General features: G+C 37.2%; 1 protein-coding gene across 1 annotated transcript; it reads left to right on the top strand.

The window, feature by feature from the left end:
* The first annotated feature begins 532 nt into the window (after window positions 1–532).
* ADH5 (alcohol dehydrogenase 5 (class III), chi polypeptide) lies at window positions 533–21,648 on the top strand. The gene is made up of 9 exons (XM_037830302.1): window positions 533–646; window positions 4,201–4,302; window positions 6,010–6,151; window positions 6,644–6,731; window positions 17,774–17,993; window positions 18,142–18,402; window positions 19,159–19,294; window positions 21,075–21,213; window positions 21,363–21,648. Exons 1-9 carry the CDS (start codon window positions 635–637, stop codon window positions 21,385–21,387), a joined length of 1,125 nt encoding a protein of 374 aa, XP_037686230.1. The 5' UTR covers window positions 533–634; the 3' UTR covers window positions 21,388–21,648.
* The last annotated feature ends 940 nt before the right edge of the window (window positions 21,649–22,588 follow it).

The raw sequence follows: 22,588 nt of genomic DNA, 5'->3' as shown, positions 1-22,588 counted from the left end.
CAAGTGAAAGATTTGCTTCTTCTCACTTTCCTACTCTCTATTCTATCGTTTGTCAGCTACTGCTCCAAGACGCCTCCGTTGTTTAGAATTGAGGGGAAATTTGGTAGAAAACACTAAATTTTACATGGCTGGTACACTTGCAGTTCCTTCTTAAATCGAGGACTTCTGCAGAACACAAAGCTGGGGCAGACTTCTCTCTGTGCTTCCAATGCAATTCCCGCTTCCTCACCTTCTATATACGTCTTTTGTGAACCTTTAAAATGCCTGGGCCAAAAATTACACTGGGAAACCCTTTCCTGACACAGACGTTTTGCAACAGGCCTGTCGGATTAGCCACGAAAACCGCAGCCTTCCAGCCTCGCAGAAACCTATCGGGCCTTGCGGGCGAGACAGTCTGGACACCCACTAGAGTGCGCCCTGCACCACACCTCAGGCCCACTCATTTCCACCCAAGGCCTCGGAAACCGCCCTTCACACCCACCGACCCTCGCGCCTGGAGCACGCCCCGCCTACACACTCCCCTTCGTCCCCGCCCCGGACGAGTAAAGACACGCAGGACGCACGCCCCGCCCACACCGCGTACCCGCACGGCCCTTCCCGGATGCAATCTCAGCGCTGACCTGAACCCGTAGATATGGCGAACCAGGTAGCGTAAGCCACGCAGCGGGCCTGGGAGGAAGCGCATGGGGTAGAACCGGGCCGCTGGCTCTAGGGTCTCGGCTCCGGGACGGGCACCGACCGAACTAGCTGAAATGGGGCCTCCGGCGAGCGGCTCGGCGGGAAGGAAGCTTTGTTTCGGTTGCTTATTTGGGAGAGTTTTCTTTATTGGGGAGGGTTTGCCGGAGCCTGGTGGGGGTGGGGAGAACCGGAGAGATGGGGGGGTGGTCAGGTCGGTATCCTCATGCTCATGGTTTACTTCTGTCTAGCGACCACGCCTTTTTCTTTACGCGGAATTAAGTAACTTGCCGGAGGTCATGGTCTTTAATGATAAAGCTGCAGCTAGAGCTCGTGTTCCTAAGCCTTAGGTTGTCTTGCGTTTCATAATTTTAATCCATAATTGAGCCTAAATTCAATTATTGTGCCGCCTAGGATGTATTTTGGGAAGACCCCGAAGTTCCTTTCAGTAACATTTTTGAGCATTTCGGCACCGTAAGCTTTATATCCTTTAATCCTCACGTAATACCTCCACGAAGTATATTATCCCATTTCTCAGACCAGATACTGAAGCTTGGAGTTTGGTCGTGCTCTCTAGTCACGCTGGGGATAGTGAGCTGGATTTCGGACCCGTGTCTGTCTCTGTGCGACAGAAACATTCCAGGTTCTTGAAATACACATTGGACGATAAAGAAGAACAGAAATACACTGAGTAACATGAATAATCAGCCTAGAGTCGCCCATTGCTTTAATGCTTGCAGATTTTAGAAATTTTCTAGGAAGTGTTTAAGGGTTTAAAAGAAGTGGTGCCCAGCGCCCCTGCCGCGGGTCCCAGCAGCTCAGGCGGCAGGGGGAGCGACAGCCTCCAGCAGCTCAACTTGGCGCAGGCTTTAGGCGCACTGCTACCCGCAGCACCCGGCAGGTGTCCGCTCCACCCCCCGGGATGCCCAAGAGGAGATCGGCAAGGCTGTCAGCTAAACCTGATCCTGCGAGAGTGGAAACCAAGACCAAAAAGGCAGCGGAAAAGGATAAGTCTTCAGACAAAAATGTACAACCAGTAGGGAAAGGGGGAGCAACGGGAACACAAACTGAAGTGGCTAACCAAGAAATTAAAGAAGATTTACATGCAGTAAATGGAGAAACTAAAAATGAGGAGAGTCCAACCTCTGATGAAGCAGGAGAGAAAGAAGCCAAGTCTGATTAATATCGTATACCATGTCTTATTCCTTCTTCTGCAATCCAAAGAAATACTTTTATCAATCATTTTGTAAATGTAAGTTTTTTAGTAGCTCTAGAAGAAACGTTTTTAAGAAGGAGATTGAAATCCCTCATCCCATTTTTTAAGCTGGGGGGGGTGGAGGTTTTTATACCCTATAGTACAGTGCATACTAAATGACTATTTGGAGTCACAGTCCTGTATTTAATACGTGTTGAACATTTTTAATTACTTCTATTTCCATGCTTTTATTAGAATTGTTTCTTAAAACCACTCCCTGATTGGCCTTGTCAGACCTGTGTGTACTCTGTAACAATCTTTTCCTTGTGGTCATCCAGTTTTCCTAATGATTTTGTTATGTGCTGCGAAAGATTGGAAATGTGAGTATGTGGTGTGTATCATTAAATTGTGGATTAGTGGGACTTGATAGTATAACAGCTCATTAGCATTTGAAGATACTGGTACTCGACATCCTCTTAAGGAAAACTTGCTTCTAGAATTTAAGGTGGAAAGTCACTGTAGTAACTTTAGAAAAGGATTACAACTACATGGCTCTTTAGATTTTCAGTACATGCATTAAGAATTGTGTATGAATTTGTTCATAATGTCTGTGTGCTGATCTTCAAAACAACCTATAAAATCTCAATTATGAAAGAAAATAAAAGGGTAAATTCCAAAACAATCTTTCATGACTTCAAAAATTGCAGTTGTTTTTCCATGATACCAAGTGTCTTTATTAGGAGAGGGTGGAAAGTTATGTATAATTCTTAACGATAGTTTGCATGTTAAAATAGGGAGGGCAGTTGCCAGGGGATTTAGAATGGGGCTTTGTTTTGCTTACAAGTGTTGTCAGTGAAAGGAAAAGGTTAATCTCCTTTGAAACATTTTTAAAAGGAGGAACATAAAATTTAAGATTCTGGATTAAATTATTTGTTTATTTTTGTTGCTTCAGATCCCTGAGTTACATGATTTTGTTGTTAGTATTCTGAATTTGACCTTTGGGATTTTGTTTTGAGATTCATGTATCTTGAGGTTAAAAAAAGATTGTAATGCAAATTCTTTGTACTATCAGATTTATATCTGCATTTCAGTTTTAAAAGCAACAATTTCTGGCCTCACCAGTTTACACAGGCCACTCTTTATGCCTGTGTATGGTTCACCTCCCATTTTCCTCCATTCCTTGTTCTGCTACTAATAACTTATTTTTGCAAAGCTACACTGTGCCAAAGACTGTATTAGAGACTTTGTATTCTCATTTATGCCTCACAGTCACCCTGTATGTAGGTGCTTTATCACTATTTGTAACTCTTCCCCATCCTGTTGCATTTAAAGGTGAGGCTTTCGCCATCCCGTCCAAAATTACTTTCCCCAGTTTTTGTTTTCTCTAGCACTTTGTTCCTATCTCTTTAATCACACTGTTTTGTAATTATTGACATTCAAGTCTGTCTCCTATAAACTCAGTGGTTTGCAACCTTTATTCAGTCAGCACATTTCATAAGCATTATGTGAACTATCAAAACCTTCCTCATTATGCGTGGTTCTCTGGTAGTGGAGGGGTGTACTGACTACAATCTCTAAGGCAGTACTATCCTACAGAAATACAATACAAGCCACATATGTAATTTAAAATTTTCTGGTTGACACATTAAAAAGAGTAAAAAGGAAAAAGTGAAATCCATTTTAATAGTTATTTAGTCTATTATAGCCAAGATAATATATCATTAGATATTTTTACATTCTTCTTTCAGACAATTTCTGGATATATTTTACTCTTACAGCAGTTCTCTGTTCAGAAAAGCCGCTTTCACGTGCTCAGTAGCCACATGTGGCTAGTGAGTACTGTACTGGATAGTGCAGTTATAAGGGATAGATGTGGTTTTTAAAGGTTCCTTGTTCTGATAATCTGTCCTCCTTCCAACCCTGCAGTTATTGCACCAAACCAGTGTTATTTAAACCAGTCAGAGCAAAAGAATTTTATGGGGCACATGTTAAACCTAGAGATTCCTTGAACCTCTTGTCAGGCCTAATGAATCAGATCTTAACCTGCTTCTGCTTATCCATTTATTGGATGAATAAAATTTCTTAACCAAAAGAGGCTTTTATATCTGATCATGTGGTTGTCTGAAATCTTTTTTTTTTTTTAAAGTATGATATTATGAGATCTGAAAGCATGCAGAACAGTTCTCCGTATTACTTAGAGGTACATATTTCTTTGTGAGTCTGTGATATATTTTCCAAGATTAGCATTCAGTAGTATCTGAATTGACCAGTAAGTAGTTTTTTATTATTTTAGGAGAAAAAATAGCTTGCTCTCTTTCTCCCTATTTCAGGTTATCAGGTGCAAGGCTGCAGTTTCCTGGGAGGCTGGAAAGCCCCTCTCCATAGAGGAAATAGAGGTGGCTCCCCCAAAGGCTCATGAAGTTCGAATTAAGGTAATGATACATCCAAAACACTAGAGAAAAAGACTCATAATCAGGTCTCTGGGGAGATAAGTAGACCTCTGCAGAGGATATATCCCATAGGACAGTGTCAAGGAGAAGGTATTGAAAGTTATCCAACCTTGGAATCACAACAGCCTCTTATTTTGTCTCTCACCTTTGCAGTACTTCTGTACATCTTTTTTACCTTTGATCCTGAGCTGAGTAGTGAAATCCATATAGATCACTGGATTACTGCAGTTTATTTTTCATAGCCTGAGTTTAAGGTAACTTTGTAGGATGCTGCCATTTCTGCTGAGCTCATAGCTTAAAATGTATGGTGCCCTGTTAGAAACAAAAGAAGAAATGTCCTTCAATTTTGTTAGAAGGGACTTCAGATAGATTTGGGAAGAGGTTTCTGATATACTGAAGCCATAAGCAAGTGAAATCTACCTGCTTATAGAGCTTTATAATGTGCTAACCCTTGCAGACAAGGTCAGGATTCAGAGGATTCATTATTCCAGTGCATCTCAAACCCTGCTTTGGCAGAGAAACAAAGTTACCCCTGGAAGGAGGCATATTGCACAAGACACCCAGCTGGGAAGATATTTAAAGCTTTGAAACTTACAAAACCTCATGTTTTTAGTATTGTACTCTTTGCTTACTTTGATATAAAATTAATGCTTTAGAGTGTTGACAATTGAATAAAACTAATGTTCTAGGAAAATGAGCCTTTTCCTTTTTGCTGTGACTTTGAATACACTTCCCCATCCAATCTCTAAATATACAGACACCACATGTGCACATTGTTTCATACTCCCAGGGATCACACATACTAATTTGAGAAGCTCAGGGCCAGATAATTTTTTAAGATTCTTTTCAATCCAAACCCAGGAATCTGAAATCCTGTAATAGCTTGTATATTTTCCATTAAGTTCAAAAACTAAGTTCATTGTGATTTTGCCACTGAAGAAGAAAATGTCCTGGATGTACTAAGATGAGCTGTCTTGGGCATATTGGGTTTACCTTTCTTTCCTGGGAGGCTATTAACATAGCCAAATAATTTTATATTGTAAGTGGGTATGTAAGTGAGAAGCAGAGAAACAAAAAACAAAAACTCCAGAACTTTTCCTTTCTGTGTTTTTGTTGGTTTGAAAAGAGATACTGAAATGCTAGAGAAATATGGTTAAAGGGCTTATTTGAGTAGAAATTGTGCAGCTACTAAAACCAGAGTTGTTGCAATCAAAAGCCTTGAGTTTTGGCCCAGACTCAAGCAAGCTGGCAAAGTTCAGAAATAGTCAGTAACCTTTGAAACAATAAATAGACCAATTTCCAACAGTCAGGAGAGGCCAGCAGTGAGATGAACTCCACCTATTTTGCCAAGGTGATGTTTTCCTCCACACCTGAAGGCACAGGGCCCCATAAAATCACCTTGTTTACCTTCTCTTGCTAACATGCACTGAAAATGAGAATAAATATACCATGTTTCATTGCAGTAAAAATGCCATCATTATAAAATGCACCATTATTATGTACTACTATAAATTATAAATTATAGTTATTATGACTGATTAGAAGTGCGTGCTGATTTTAGAAATGTAAAGAATTGTATCTTAGAATCAGTGAGATATGGTATTAGCATAAAAGTGCCTTTTCACTTGTTCTGTACCTCACTCTGAATTGCATACACACACACTTAGACACTGTTTAATATTCTAATAGATTCTTGCCACTGCTGTTTGCCACACGGATGCTTATACCCTGAGTGGGGCTGATCCTGAGGGGTGTTTTCCAGTGATCTTGGGACATGAAGGTGCTGGGATTGTGGAGAGTGTTGGAGATGGAGTTACTAAGCTGAAAGCAGGTAAAGAGAGTATTTGAACGACTTATTTGATGATTTTGACTTTTTCTATAAGGAAATTATTTGTGTGTTAACTATACGCTATTGATGTATATGAACAGGTTATCACCTAAGTTGAGTTGTCAAGGCTGCTTTTATTCCTCATCTGGGAAGCACAAATATTTGTTTTTTCTCTGATTTTCCAGGCTGCTACTTGTCTGAGGACATTTCTAAAGTGAGTTTTGCCCAGTTAAGCCAAGACATTTAAAGATGCATCAGCTTCTGTTCTCTACTAGTGTTTTAAGAGTTTCATTTAGATAAAAATTGTGAATCTTGTATTTCTTGCATGGTCAGGTAGTGTTTGAATGATATTATATAGGTAAAATTGTAAGCCTTGAAATTGTTCATTTTGCAAAGCAGCAAAAGAGGACAGGAATGGGAATTTGCAGGGGTTGATTATTCATTTAGAAACAGATGGTGACAATTCAGGATAATGTCTTTGCATTTGTTTCCCAGGTGATACTGTCATCCCACTTTACATCCCACAGTGTGGAGAATGCAAATTTTGTCTGAATCCTAAAACAAACCTTTGCCAAAAGATAAGGTTAGTGTCTTTTCTGTGTTATTTTTAAAGCAAGTCATGTTAATAATGAAAATAATAATGAATTGTGCAACCATTTATAAAGTGCTTTTTACATGAATTATTTCATTCCAACCTTATTGCGCCCTCACTGTCATTATTAGTATCCCCATTTTTTCATAGATGAGAAAATTAAGACTCAGAAATTAAGTGGTTTGTCCAGTATTACCAGCTTGTAAGAGATAAAACAGAATTTTCTGAACCCATTCTCTTTCCATAACACTAGGCTAAATTTGCCAAAATATGTAGTAAGGGGGGACATGCTCATGAGAGTAAATGAAGTCATTTTAATGAAACACTTTTTGGCCCACTACATCAAGGTAATAAAACTTACCTCAGCAGGTAGTGAGAAGAGTACAAGATATAATATAACTCCTTGACTCAGGAAAGGTAGTTTATTTTGTTGTAGTAATATTATAGCACTTAAGAACTACTACTTTGAGGCAATTAAAAGTCCCATGTTTGGGTGTAAATCTCCCTGGCAACATGGGATGTGACTCCCGGGGATGAGCCTGGACCCAGCTTCATAGAATTGAGAAAGCCTTCTGGACCAAAATGGGGAAGAGAAATGAAACAAAATAAAGTTTCAGTGGCTGAGAGATTTCAAATGGAGTCAAGAGGACATTCTGGAGGTTATTTTTATGCGTTATACAGATAACCGTTTTTAGTTTTTAATGTATTCAAATAGCTAGAAGGAAGTAACCTGAAATAGTTGAACTGCAACCCAGTAGCCTTGATCCTTGAAGACGACTGTGTAACTGTATAGCTTACACTGTGTGACCATGTGATTGTGAAAATCTTGTGACTCACACTCCCTTTATTCAGTGTATAGACAGATGAGTACAAAAATAGGGACCAAAAGTAAATGAATAATAGGGAGGGATGGGGGAATGGGATGTTTTGGGTATTCTTATTACTTTAATTTTTATTCTTATTTTGGGTGTGTGTGTGTGTGGTAATGAAAATGTTCAAAAATTAATTGTGCTGATGAATGTGCAACTATATAATGGTACGGTGAACGATTGTACACTGTGGATGACTGTATGGTTTGTGAATATATCTCAGTAAATTTGAGTTTAAAAAAAGGAAGCAGATAACATTAAAAAAAAAAGTCCCATGTTTGTTTCTTTTTCTTTTTTATTGAGGTGTAACATATATATAATAAAGTACTTAAAGTGTACAAATCTTAAGTATACAGCTTAATTAATTTTCATATATACATGCACCAGATGGTTATAACCAACACCAGATCAGTATAGAGAAAGAACCCTTCCCACAACCCACAAAGTTTATGATGTCCCTTCCTAGTCAAAATCTTCCTCCCTCAAGGGTAACCACTATTCTGATTTCTTGCACTGTGTAACTTCATATAAATGGAATCATGCAATATACATGCTCTTTGATCTGGTTTCTTTTCACTCCTCATAATGTCTGTGCAATGTGTCCAAGTTGCTATGTGCATCATTTTTTTTTATTGCTGTGTCATAGTCCCTTTCAAATACCACGGTGTATTTCTCCTGTTGGTGGGCATTTAGGTTGCTCCCAGCTTGGGACTATTATGATTAAAGTTGCTAGGTACGTCATTATACATGTCTTTTGGTGAATATATGCACCACTCTCTCTTGGGTATTTTCCTAGGTTTGGGATTGCTGAGTCATAGGATACGCATCTACGTCTGTCTGCTGTAGCTCCTACCAGTAGTGTGTGGGAAATTGAGTTCTTTTTGCATTTGTTTTCTAATGCCATTGACAAAATTAGTTCTAAAATTTTTAGATAACAAGCCTGCATTTTTTTTATCATGTAAAATCCAGTTATTTTTGGCAAAGCTAGAACAAAAGGAATCTAGTCATTTTGAAGGGGAATTTCAAACACAATCTGAAAAATTTTGCCCCCCTTCAGGTGTATAATAATGGTGATAGGCTTTTTGTTGCCTATTACAGAGAGAGATTCTTACAAAGCATAAAGTTTATCCCATGTTACCTTTTATTCAAGAAACCCCTTTGAAACAGAAGTGATTTCTCACATTAAGGAAGGCTAAACAGAGTTAAACTCTCATTAAAGATAAAACACTTATTTTTGATGGAGCTGTTACTTCTTTGTCACCTAGTTAGAGTTACTTTGTCACTCTGATCATATGTACTATTTTTTATCTCAAAGGAAATTTTATCTCAAATCGAGAGGCAGTCCATTTTCTCTTCATCTTTATGTTATGGTTCAAGCAGTGTTGCTATTTCTGTATATTTATTTATTTGTATACATTTCAACCAGTTTATCCAAGGGTGTACATCAAAATATAATGTTTATTTTTATTAAAAATAAACATTTACTAAACCCCCTCCATGCCAGGAACAGTGCTAAGCTTTATATAACATCTCATTTCATTTTTATAGAACTCTATGAGGAAAGTACTATCATTTCCCCCATTTTCTCATGTGGAAACTAAGGCACAAAGAAGTTAGTTGGCTTACCCAAGATCACACAGGATTTGAACCCAAGTGTGTCTGACTTTCAGGGTCCATTGTCCTCAGCTAGCCATTATGTTACCTATCAGTATAGAGTATCAAAAGTAATTTTTGTCACTATTCATTGTATTGGTTGTCTTCGTGGAGTTTTTTATACTCCTTTGAATGGTGTGTTGTGAATTGGATCATGTCTCCCACAAAGACAGTCAAGTCCTAACCCCTGGTCCTATGGATGTGGACTCATTTGTAAATAGGATCTTCAAAGATCCTATTAAGATGAGGCCAAATGGAATCAGGATGAGTATTCATCCAATATGACTAGAGTCCTTATAAACAAAGGAAATTTGGACACAGTAATAGAAGTGAGGAGAGACAGAAGGAGACATCTCTATGTGATGGATGGAGGATTGCCAGCAAGCCACCACCAGACCGCTTCAGACTTCAGAGGAAGCATTGCCTGCTGATACTTTGATTTTACACTTCTAGCTTCCAAAACTGAGACCATAAATTTCTGTTGTTTGAGCCAGCCAGTCTGTAGTATTTGTTGTAGCAGCCCGGGCAAACCAAGACGTGGTGTAACCAACTACCCAGGCAAAACAAAGTGAAGAGAAAAAAATAATTTGAGCCCTTGAGGACTGTAAGAGTTTTGTAAAAGACCTTCTAAAAGATCTAAATTAGCCAATTTGGCCATCTGTCTTCATCAGCTGCACTGGATAATTGCTTGTAATCTCTGCTTGTAGACATAATGGTTTTGGCTATATATTTTATGAACCTATATTTTCTCAGAGAGTTTTAGGATAGAATTTTAAAATACTTTTATCTGATCCATGAGTTGGCACCTGTTCAAATGACTTCAGTGCTCTGACAGCAAGGATATTGAATGCTGGAAAAGATGGATAAGTTTATAAATCTTTTATGAGTTTCCTCAATAAGGCATTGCAAAGGATGCTAAGTTTTTAATATCTTACAAATTGGATGTTTAGTTTTAACACACTTTTCTAAATATTTACTGTTTATTTTTTTATAAGCAGTTTTCACTGAGATGTAGTCACATACCATACTGTCCATCCGAAGTGTACAATCAGTGGCTTTTAATATTCTTATTAGAGTTATGCATTCATCACCACAATCAATTTTAGAACTTTTTCATTATTCCAAAAAGCAAAACCCAATACCCCTTACCAGTTACCTCTCAATCTTTCTAACCTTTCTGTCTGTAGATTTATATTTACATTTTATGTAAATGTAATCATAAAATATGTAGTACTTTGTATCTTGCTTCTTTCACTTAGCATAATGTTTTTTTTATTTTTTTTTTTTAAATTAGGGAAATTACAGGTTTACAGAAAAAGTCATGTAAAAAGTACAGCATTCCCATATACTACCCTGTTATTGACACTTTGCCTTAGTGTGGTACCTTTGTTAAAATGGATGAAAGAATATTGAAACAGTACTATTAATTATAGTCCATACTTTACATTAGGTGTATTTTTCCCGTATACCATCCATATTATTAACACTTTGTAATACTCTCATACATTTGTTCTGGTTCATGAAAGAGCATCCTGATACTTATACTATTAATCTGAGGCCATTGTCCACAACAGGATTCTGTGTTACACAGTCCCATGTTTTATCTTCTTTCATTCGAGTTACATACATGACCCAAAACTTCCTCTTTCAACCATGTATATAGTTCAGCGCTAATAAATACACTCACAATAATGTGCTACCATCAACACCATCCATTTCCAAACCTTTACAATCAACCTAAATAAATTAAGCATCAGCTCCCCATTCTATCCCCTGGTAACCTATATTCTAGATTGTATATACAAGAATTTGCTTATAATGAGTTCATATCAGTGAGATCATAACATATTTGTACTTTTGTGTCTGGATTATTTCACTCAATATAATGTCCTCAAGTTTCATCCATGTTGTCGCATGCATCAGGACTTCATTTTTCTTTACAGCTAATTAGTATTCCATCATATGTATATACGACATTTTGTTTATCCATTCATCTGTTGATGGACACATGGGTTGGAGTTGCTTCCATCTTCTGCCATTTGTAAATAATGCTGCTTGAATATTGGTGTACAATATTTGTTTGAGGCCCTGCTTTCAATACTTCTGCGTATATAGTAGCAAGATTGCTGGATCATATGACAATTCTATGCTTAGCTTCCTGAGGAACTGCCAAACTGTTTTCCACAGTGGCTGCACCATTTTATATTCCCACCAGCAATGAATGAGTGTTCCTTTTTCTCTACATCCTTTCCAACACTTGTAATTGTCTGTTTTTTTTTTCAATAGCCATTCCTAGTGGGTGTGAAATGATATCTCATTGTGGTTTTGATTTGTATTTCCCTAATAGCTAGTGATGTTGAGCATCTTTTCATGGGCATATTAGCCATTTATATTTACTCTTTGAAAAAATGTCTATTCAAATTTTTTACCCATTTTTTTAATTGGATTGTTTGTCTTCTCATTGTTATATTGTAGCATTTCTTTATATATTCTGGATATTAAATCCTTATCAAATATGTGGTTTTCAAAAATTTTCTCCCATTGAATAGGTTGCCTTTTCACTTTGGTGGCAAAATCCTTTTGTGCACAAAAATTTTTAATTTTGTGGAGATCCCATTTGTTTGTTTTTTCTTTTGGTAATTGTGCTTTGGGTGTAAAGTCTAAGAAACCATTGCCTATCACATGATCCTGAGGATGATTCCCTACATTTTCTTATAGTAGTTTTATAGTCCTGGCTCTTATATTAAGGTCTTTGATCCATTTTAAGTTAATTTTTATATATGTGAGATAGGGGCCCTTTTCTTTTGTATGTAGATATCCGGTTCTCTTCACCATTTGTTGAAGAGGCTATTCTGTCCCAATTGTCTAAACTTAGTAGCCTTGTCAAAAATCAATTAACCATACCCTTCACTTTCTAAGCCCACTGGGCAGGTAAATTCCCTGCTCTGCCCCCTGTGTGGGACATGACTCCAAGGGGTGTAAATCTCCCTGGCAACATGGGACATGACTCCCAGGGATGAGCCTGGACCCGGCATCTTGGGATTGAGCAAGCCTTCCTGACCAAAAGGAGGAAGAGATATTAAACAAAATAAAGTTTCAGTGACTGAGAGATCTCAGATGGAGTTGAGAAGTCATTCTGGAGATTATTCTTATGTATTATATAGATATCCCTTTTTAGTTTTTAGTGTACTAGGATAACTAGAAGGAAATACCTGAAACTGTTGAACTGCAATCCACTATCCTTGATTCTTGAAGATGATTCTGTAACTATATAGCTTATACTGTGTGATTGTGAAAACCTTGTGGCTCACACTCCCTTTATTCAGTGTATGGACAAATGAGTAGAAAAAAGGAGGATAAAAAGTAAATGAATAATAGGGGGTAAAAGGAGTATGAGATGTTTGGAGTGTTCTTTTTTACTTTTATTTTTATTCCTATTTTTTGGAGTAATGAAACTTCAAAAAAATTGATTGTGATGAATGCACAAACTGTGATGATACTGTGAATGGTTGATTATACATTTTGGATGACTGTATGATATGTGAATATATCTCAATAAAATTGTATTTAAAAAAAATTCAGTTGGCCATAGAAGTGAGGGTTATTTCTGAACTCTATTTGATTCTATTGATCAATATATCTATCCCTGTGCTAGTACCATGCTGTTTTGACTACTGTTGCTTTGTATTATGCTTTAAAGTCAGGAAGTGTAAGTCCTCCAACTTAATCCTTCTTTCTTAAGATGTTTTTGGCTATGCAGGACCCCTTACCCTTCCAATTAAATTTGATAATTGGCTTTTTCTTTCTGCAAAGAAGGCTGTTGGAATTTTGATTGGGATTTTGTTGAATCTGTAAGTCAGTTTGGGTGGAATAGACATCATAACAATACCTAATCTTCTAATCCATGAACACGGAATGGCCTTCCATTTATTTGGGTCTTCTTTGATTTCTTTTAGGAATGTTTTGTAGTTTTCTGTGTACAAGTCCTTTACATCCTTGATTACATTTATTCCTAAATATTTGATTCTTTTAGCTGCTATTTTAAAATGAATTTTTTTCTTGATTACCTCCTCAGGTTGCTCATTCCTGTTGTACAGAAACACTAATTTTTGTGTGTTGATCTTGTATCCTGCCACTTTGCAGAATTTGTTTATTTACCCTAATAGCTTTGTTGTTGATTTTGGGGGGCTTTCTATTTATAAGATCATGTCAACTGCAAACAGGGAAAGTTTTACTTCTTCCTTTCCAATTTGAATGGCTTTCAATTTCTTTTTGTTGCCTATTAGCTCTGGCTAGAACTTCCAGTACTGTACTGAATAACAGTGGTGACAGTGTGCATCCTTGTCTTGTTCCACATCTTAGAGGGAAAGCTTTCATTCTGTCACCACTGAGTTTGCTGTTAGCTGTGGGTTTTTCATATATGTCGAGGAAATTCCCTTCCATCCCTAGTATTCTAAGTGTTTTCATCAAGAAAGGATACTGGGTTTTGTCAAATGCCTTTTCAGCATCAATCAAGGTGATCATGTTTTCTCCCCCGAGGGTTTTAGAGTACTTGGTCTGTAATTTTTCTTTTCTTGTAGTATCTTTATCTGGCTTTGATATTAGGGTGATGTTGGCCTCATAGAATGAGTTAGATAGTATTCCCTGCTCTTCAATTTTTTTGGAAGAGTTTGAGCAGGATTGATAGTAATTATTCTTGGAATGATTAGTAGAATTAACCTGTGAAGCTGTCTGTTCCTGAGATTTTCTTTGTTTGGAGGTTTTTTATGACTGACTCAATCTCTTTCTTATATTGGTCTGTTGAAGTGTTCTGTTTCTTCTAGAGTCAGTGTAGGTTGTTCATCTGTTTCTGGGAATTTGTCCATTTCATCTAAGTTGTCCAATTTGTTAGCCTACAGTTGTTCATAATATCCTCTTATGATCCTTTTTTTTTCTGTAATGTCACCTGTCTCATTTCTGATTTTATTTATTTGCATCTTCTCTCTGTGTAGCTAAGGTTTTGTCAATTATATTGATGTTTTCAAAGAATCAACTTCTGGTTTTGTTCCCTTTTTTATTCTCAGTTTCATTTACCTCTGCTCTAATCTTTGTTATTTCTTCCTTCTGATTGCTTTGGGGTTAATTTGCTGTTCTTTTTCTAGTTCCTCCAGGTGTGCAGTTAGGCCTTTGATTTTAGCTCTTTCTTATTTTAAGATAAGTGTTTAATGCTGTAGATTTCCCTCTCCGCACTGCCTTCGCTGCATTGTATAAATTTTGATATATTGTGTGTTCTTGTTTTCATTCATCTCAAGATATTTACTGATTTCCCTTGTAATTTCTTCTTTGACCCACTGATTGTTTAAGAGAGTGTTATTTAACTTCCATATATTTGGGGCTTTCGTTCTCCACCTGCTGTTGATTTCCAGCTTCATTCCATTATGGTAAGAGAAGACGCTTTGTTTAATTTCAGTCTTTCTAAATTTATTGAGACTTGTTTGGTGACCCAACATGCATTCTGTCCTGGAGAATGATCCATGTGCACTTGAGAAGAATGTATACCCTGCTGTTTTGGGTGCAATGTTTCGTATGTCTTGTTAGGTCTAGTTCAGTTATCATATTATTGAAGTTCTCTATTTCTTTATTGATACTCTGTCTAGATGTTTTGTCAGTTGATGAGAGTGGTGTATTAAAGTCTCCAACTATTATTGTAGAGGTGTCTACTTCTCCCTTCAGTTTTGCCAGTGTTTGCACCATGTATTTCGGGGCAGCGTGGTTAGGTGCATAAATATTTATGATTTTTTTTTTCTAGGTGAATTGTCCCTATTATTTATATATAGTGTCCTTCTTTGTCTCTTATCACAGCTTTTGACTTAAATACTTAAATTCTGTTTTGTCCGATATTAGTATAGCTACCCCAGCTCTTTTTTGGTTACTATTTGCATGGAATATCTTTTTTCCGTCCTTTCAACGTATTTTGCTTCTTTGGGTCTAAGGTGAGTTTCTTGTAAACAACATACAGTTAGATCATGCTTTTTTATCCATTCTACCTCCCTGTGTCTTTTGATTGGGGAGTTTAATCCATTAACATTCAGTATTACTGTAAAGACAATACTTACTTCACCCATTTTGTCCTTTGTTTTTTACATGTCTTTTTTCTTTTTTCCTCTTTTCCTTTATTGCAACCATCTTTTCTGTTTGATTGATCTTTTGAGATGTATCAGACTGATTCCTTTCCCATTTCTGTTTCTGTGTATTTTTAAAATTCTTTGTGGTTACCCTGGAGTTTTTATTACACAACCTACATTTATGATATACCAATTTGAAAAGATACCAACTTAGCTTCAGTACCATACATGTTCTCTGCTCCCCCTGTATCCCTCTTTATGTTGTTTTTGTCCCACTTTACATTTTGCATGTCCATTATCCGGAAATACACCTTTTTCTTGTTCAATTGTATTCTGATTCTTAAATGAGTTAAAGAATAGAATTGTATATTGAGGATCCAGTACTACTGGTTTTGCATTTACACTTTTAGCCTCTCCTGTCTTTTCCTTAAACTTATAGAATTCCCTTTAGTAATTCTTGTAGGACAGATCTCTCATTAATGAACTCTCTGAGTTTCTGTTTCTCTATGAATACTTTAAACACTCTCATTTCTGAAGGACAGCTAAATATATCATACCCCTGTCTCCTTGCTCTATGGTTTCTGATGAGGAAGTGGCACTTAGTCTTATTGGGGATCCCTTTTATGTGAAAAATTGCTTTTCTCTTGCTGCTTTCAGAATTCACTCTTTATCTTTGGTATTTGACATTCTGTTTAGTATGTGTCTCAGGATAGAGCTATTAGAATTTATTCTCTTTGTAGTACTTTGTACTCTTTGGACATGTACATTTATGTGTTCCATAAGAGTTGGGAAGTTTTCGGCCATTATTTCCTGAAATATTCTTTCTGTCCCTTCCCCCCCTCCTTCCCTTCTGTGATACCCGTGACATATATGATTTTACACTTTCTGCTGTCACACACTGCTCAATTTTTTTCTATTCTCTTCTCTGTCTGCTCTTCTGACTTTACAATTTTGATTGTCCTGTCTTCTAGCTCACTGATTCTTTCTTCTCCCTGTTCAAATCTCCTGTTATATGCTTCTAGTGTTGTTTTTTTTTTTTAATCTCTACTATTTTGGCTTTCATCTATAATTCTGTTTTTTCTTTTTATACTTACAGGTTCTTCTTTATGCTCATACATTGTCTTCTTAATATCTTTTATCTCTTTATGCATATTTTCCTTCATCTTGAGTTGATTCAGGAGATTTGTTTGAACATCTTTGATTAGTGGTTCCAACCTCTGAGTCTCCTCTGAAGTTTTAATTTGTTCCCTTGACTCAGACATATCTTTCTGTTTCTTAGTATGGCTTGTGATTTTTTTTGCTGATGTCTAGGCATCTGATTTTCTTAATGCGTTAACTGTCAAAATCCATTTCTCCCTTGAGTCTAGGGTTTTATTGTTGATTGGCTTTGTATTAAGGCTCTTCTTTGATGCTTGATCTAACTTATTCTAGACCTTTAGAAGTCTGTTTAACTGTTCAGATTTTCTCAGCTCTTCCTTACTTCATTCTTGCCTTGGATATGTGGGGCAGTTTTTAAATTTTGCTTTTTGTCTAATTGTTTCACCTCCAGGAGTGAGCTTCCTTTTCTCTGTTCCATCTCTGGAAATCTTAATCTGTTCTTTTTGTTTTTGTGCAGACTTTTCTCTCCAGCTCCTATGATTTGTTTAAATTCTCTCCCTTACTCAGAGCCTCATTTTCCTTACACTTTTCAGTTCTGGCACCTGTCTTACAGCAGTCCAGTTTAAACCCTCTTCCCCCTTTTGTTTTTCTCTGTGAGGCTTTCCTGCCTGTGCTTTCTTCCCCATTAGGGTACGCCGCCCTGAGAAGCCAGGTTAGGTTACTCCAGAAAGGTTGATCACTTCAGAAAAGTCCATTTTGCCTTTAGGTGGTCCAGCCAACTAAAATTGGATTGGTCACAACAGTTTTGTTTTTTTTTGGCCTTGAGGGCCTTCTGTATACAGCGCTCCTCAGTGGCTCGTGTTCCACCCCAAGTCTCTATGAACTTAGGTCCCTCTGCCTGAATGTATGTGGAGTCCTAACTCACTGTTGTGATTCAGTCTACAACCTCTTTCCACAGTGAGAGGGACCCAGGGCCATGCTGATTCTGTGTGGCTCCCAAGCAACATGGAACTGAGTAAGGGGGAGGGGAAATGGGAACTGACTCGCAGTTCAGGATGGACTTCTCCTACCTGAGATTTTTCTCTTTCTTTGATTCAGTGTTTGTGGAGTTGTTCTCCAGTCTCTACAGTCCTCCAGAATTCAAAGCAAGTAGAATTTGTCCTTCGAGTCACTAAATCTTTGGGGCAGCTTTTTTGAGGGATGCTTACATTGCCACATTCCTGTTCATTATTGTAAAAAAACTGATTTCTTTCTCCTGTTCTTCAGAAACTTGATTCTACCTTGTCCTTTTCCTTTTTATTTTCTTTAGAGTCACTCAAGGGAAAGGATTAATGCCAGATGGTACTAGCAGATTTACTTGCAAAGGAAAGACACTTTTACATTACATGGGAACCAGCACTTTTTCTGAATACACCGTTGTGGCTGATATCTCAGTTGCTAAAATAGATCCCTTAGCACCCTTGGATAAAGTCTGCCTGCTTGGTTGTGGCATTTCAACCGGTTATGGTGCTGCTGTAAACACTGCCAAGGTAAGAGATTGGCCTGGATTTTAGCTTCTGCCTTCTAATTTGATTCAGCAAAGCTTTGCTGGATAGTGAAATTTGCCTGATCTGTAAGAAACTTGGTTTCCTTTACTTTTTCTGGAATGATGACCTCATAGACTCTTTTTACCATTAGGTGGAACCTGGCTCTACTTGTGCTGTCTTTGGCCTGGGAGGAGTTGGATTGGCAGTTATTATGGGCTGTAAGTTGGCTGGTGCATCTCGGATCATTGGTGTGGACCTCAATAAAGATAAATTTGCAAGGGCCAAAGAGTTCGGAGCCTCTGAATGTATTAACCCCCAAGACTTCAGTAAACCCATCCAGGAAGTACTTGTTGAGATGACTGATGGAGGGGTGGACTACTCCTTTGAGTGTATTGGTAATGTGAAGGTCATGGTAAGTATGCCTGGTTTCATTCCCCTTTTTGCGGTATTGCCTTTTTTGTTTGTTTTTGCTTTGGACATCATTTCCTTAAGGCTAAAAATTTTGTTTTTTGCAAAGAAGTCTCTTGATAAGAATTATTCTAATGGAAAAGGTAAAAATAATTAATTGAACTACAAATGGGAAATGATAAAAAGAGTAGACAGGGAAAGCTGAAAAAATGTTTCTTTGCCTTCAGTCCATGTTCTTAATCTTAGCATATTAAGTGTAAAGGCAGAATGGTACAGCAGTGAGTAAAGAGCATGGGCTTTGGAATTACACATCCGCTTACTAACTCAATGACCTTGAGCAAAGGACTGACTTCTCTAAATGTCACTTTTCTCATCTGTAAGATGGGGATAATAGCACCTACTTGTTGCAGAGTAAAACATTCAGTAAATGTTACTACTATTACTACTACTCCTTCCTGCTTCTTTTTCTTACAGTCTTTAGAACTTTGAGTTAGGATTTACTTTTAAAAATATATAAAGCAAATAAAAGCTTTAAATCCTTTCAATTTGTGTTCATATTTAGCCAAATTTTTAAAATACCTGTTAAAATGTAATTGTTAAAAAAATTAACTTTAGTAAACATTCAGTTTGGTCATTTTGTTGCCATTTTTAAAAGACTCATTCCCCCACTTCACCTCCACCCAATAAAGTTTCTAGGGGAGCAGATGCTCTGAGCAAAATGCACCTATTCTGTGATTTGGTCATATCTCTGTGCCTGCAGAGAGCAGCACTGGAGGCATGCCACAAAGGCTGGGGCGTCAGCGTGATAGTCGGAGTAGCTGCTTCAGGTGAAGAAATCTCCACTCGTCCATTCCAGCTGGTAACAGGTCGCACATGGAAAGGCACCGCCTTTGGAGGTAACTCAGTGGATGCGATGGGCACATTTTCTCTTTTACTATTTTCTTTGGCTGAATTTCAATCCTAGGCATATCTTCTTGTATTAACAAGAATTTTCACTGGTTACCTTCTTATCGTAAATTGTTGCATGCAAAGTTATTTTAATACAAGGGTTTCCTATTTAATCAGTATTTACCCCTGGAGTTGGAGATGCACTCAGCTTCTCCTGAAGAACATGACCACTTGTTATACTCTTAATATTTAAAATATTTTAAAGATCAGTGTTTTCTTAGTAAGCAAATAGTTTGGGATAGAACAGGGCAGAATAAGCAAGCAGAGTGTCAGCCACACTGTGTTTTATGTTGTGGATTTAAATAGATTATCAGCATTTTTACTCATTTGTTCGAGAGGGTAGAGGGGAAGAAGAAGTAACACCAGATGTCATCATACCCCTATCTGAACTGTATGGATTTCAGCAGTAACCAATGCTGAGTCTTAAACTTAAAATATTAGTCAGAACCTTACAACAAAATTGAAGAGCTGCCAGACTGATCATTTCTCCCTTGTGTGATCTTAAAAGGTTATTTGGGGTTGCCGAACTACCAGTAGAATGCTGGGGAATAGTTTCCATCTTTTTCATTGTTGCTCAGCTAGGGAAGAGAAGAGACATCAAAACATATTTTTATATCCCAACTATTGTTAATGAATGAAATCTAAAATTTTACAGGTTTTTAAAAAATTTTATATAGATCATCCTCTTAGGAAATAAAAATCAAGTTCTGAATTATCTGTGTTTAACAAGGTGTCTGTTGATAACCCTTAAAATTCATTTTATGCCAGCTTTTTCAAAGGCCAGAAGAAAAGATTAGGAAAGTAAGCTCAAATGAGGGGTTTGGCCAGTTTTCCTTCTTTATACTACAGAATTTGCTGTAGAAAATGTCAGGCTGAGTAGCCTTCCTTTCCAAAGCTCTAGATTTATGCTATAACCAAGTATCTTAAACATATTAAATCACCCAGTTGGGAAATAAGCTGGAACATTGGGGCTCCTTGGAGTTGCTGAAATATGACCCAAAGATGTAAATACAAATTTTAGTTTAGGAATAGTGATGGCTATAGTTCATCTCAGTTACCAGGAGATTTAAAGGAGAAAGAAGTTGTTCACACAATTAGTGGGGGTGGGGTGAGGGGGAGATTTGGAGAAGGCTCAAAAGTTGAAATATGGTCCAAAGTGTCCTTGGTTTAGGAGGTGGAAGGGCTTCTTCAGTGATTTACTGTTTCTTTCAATGCAAGTGAGAAATTAAAGGCTCTAATTGTGTAAAATCTTGTCATGTAGCTAAAGATTTCCTACTTTGCTTTTCAGTTTCCATGGTTTTCTCTTCTGAGGTGCTATCCCTATTCATTGTTAAATTTAAAACCAAGGAAATGAGGTCATAAATCACATCAGTATTTTTCTTCCTTGAATTTCATGATTATAGAAATCTTTGCTGCTGTGCACCAAAAAAGCATGTTCTAATAATTCCAGAGTTCTATCCTGGATAGTTCAGAGGTCTCAGTTGGCCAAAACATTAATTAGATTTTAATAAATCTTGATTTTTTAAAAAAGGAAAATACAAGGTTTTTACTTTCTTACCATTAACGAGGTGTGAAAAATTCTTCCTCCTCCCCATGCTTATTGTGGAGTTTTTTAATCCTCTTTAACTGATCAAAAAACTGATCTCTTAAATTTGTTGTCACCCACAAAGTAATAAGCCTACAGTAGAGATTTGCTATATAAATTAATAGACATATGATTCCTTTTAGGATGGAAGAGTGTAGAAAGTGTACCAAAGCTGGTGTCTGAATATATGTCTAAAAAGATAAAAGTTGATGAATTTGTGACTCACAGTCTACCTTTTGACCAAATTAACACAGCCTTTGAACTGATGCATGCAGGAAAAAGGTAAGCTTTCTCTTTGGCAATATGTTATAGAAGGTAACAGTGACGGGGGGGGGGGGGCAGTAGGGGCAGTATCAGAAAGAATGTAATTTTAGTGGTCTTTAAAAAGTTATGATTCATAATTTATGTTTATTGCTTCCTTCTCTTAACAGCATTCGAACTGTTGTAAAGATGTAAGTTCAAGAGAGTAAAAATATATGTTATCATGGGAGCAGCCAGACAGGTAGAGAGAAGCTCTTCCACATTCACAGCCTCAGAAACCTTCTGTAACCTACTCTAGGAAATAATGTTTCATATGTAATTCCTAAACTCTGTAATCAAGGACAAGGCTAATGAAATCATAAATCTGTTTTCTGGACTCTCCTTCATACAAATAATTGCTAACTTGTCAAGGAATATTTTAACACAATAAAAGTAATTTTTTCATTTGTGTAGAAATTGTCAGCTCTGTTTTATGCTATGTAATTCTCATGGTTCCTCTCCCCATTGTCTTCATTCTGTGAAGGAAAGGTGGAAGAAGCAGGGCAAGTTGGGAGTATCTGAACCTTGTGTTCTGTGATCCTCAGTTACTTGAACTTAACTTTTAAGGGTCTCAGGTCCATTTAATAACACATTTCCCTAGCCATCAGTGGCAGTGTAAATGAACACAAATCTGCATCTGTGAGGTTATCTTTTTGAGGGCAGATACCATGCCTTATTCACATTTATACACCCACTTCGTAGTATGGCATCTGACCCACAGTAGGCACTAAAATTCATCATTGAAATGTTCTTCCTTGCTTAGAAGATGGGTATGTCATTGGTTGCTCTATGAACTATTTCAAGCACATAACAAGTATGGTAACTTACATACTGAATGTATAAGTTCCCAGCACCTGCTTTTGTCAAATCTTAACATTTGGCCACCTCCAGACCATATTCCCTTTCCTCCTCCTCCAGAGATGGCCACCACATAGGATCTGGTGTTCATCCCTCCCATGCATGTTGAATACTTTTTCAAAAATGTCCATAAACACTGTAATCTTCAATTAGTTCCTAATGTCTTTGAACCTGATAACTGTCTCATTCTGCAGCTTTCATTTTTCACTCATTTTGTGATTTATCTCATTCAGATCAATACTGGATAGTATTCATTTTTATGAACTACCATGATTTATCTGAGCTCCATTTGATGCCATAAGTTTGTTTCTAAAGTGATTTCTGTATTCCTAATAACACTGCATTAGAACAGTCTTATGCACTGTGCTCAGTGAGTTAGGTACTTAGGAAGTAGATCATAGGATAGCACATTTTAACTTAGATATTGGCATATTGCTCTTCAAAGTGTTTGTAAATTTTTGTCCATCAGGTATGTATGTAATGGTAGTTCTCTGTAACT

Source organism: Choloepus didactylus, chromosome 3 (genome assembly GCF_015220235.1).
Source record: "Choloepus didactylus isolate mChoDid1 chromosome 3, mChoDid1.pri, whole genome shotgun sequence".
Taxonomy (NCBI): domain Eukaryota; kingdom Metazoa; phylum Chordata; class Mammalia; order Pilosa; family Megalonychidae; genus Choloepus; species Choloepus didactylus.
The sequence above is the reverse complement of the archived record's forward strand: the minus strand, read 5'-3'. Positions and strand labels throughout refer to the sequence as shown.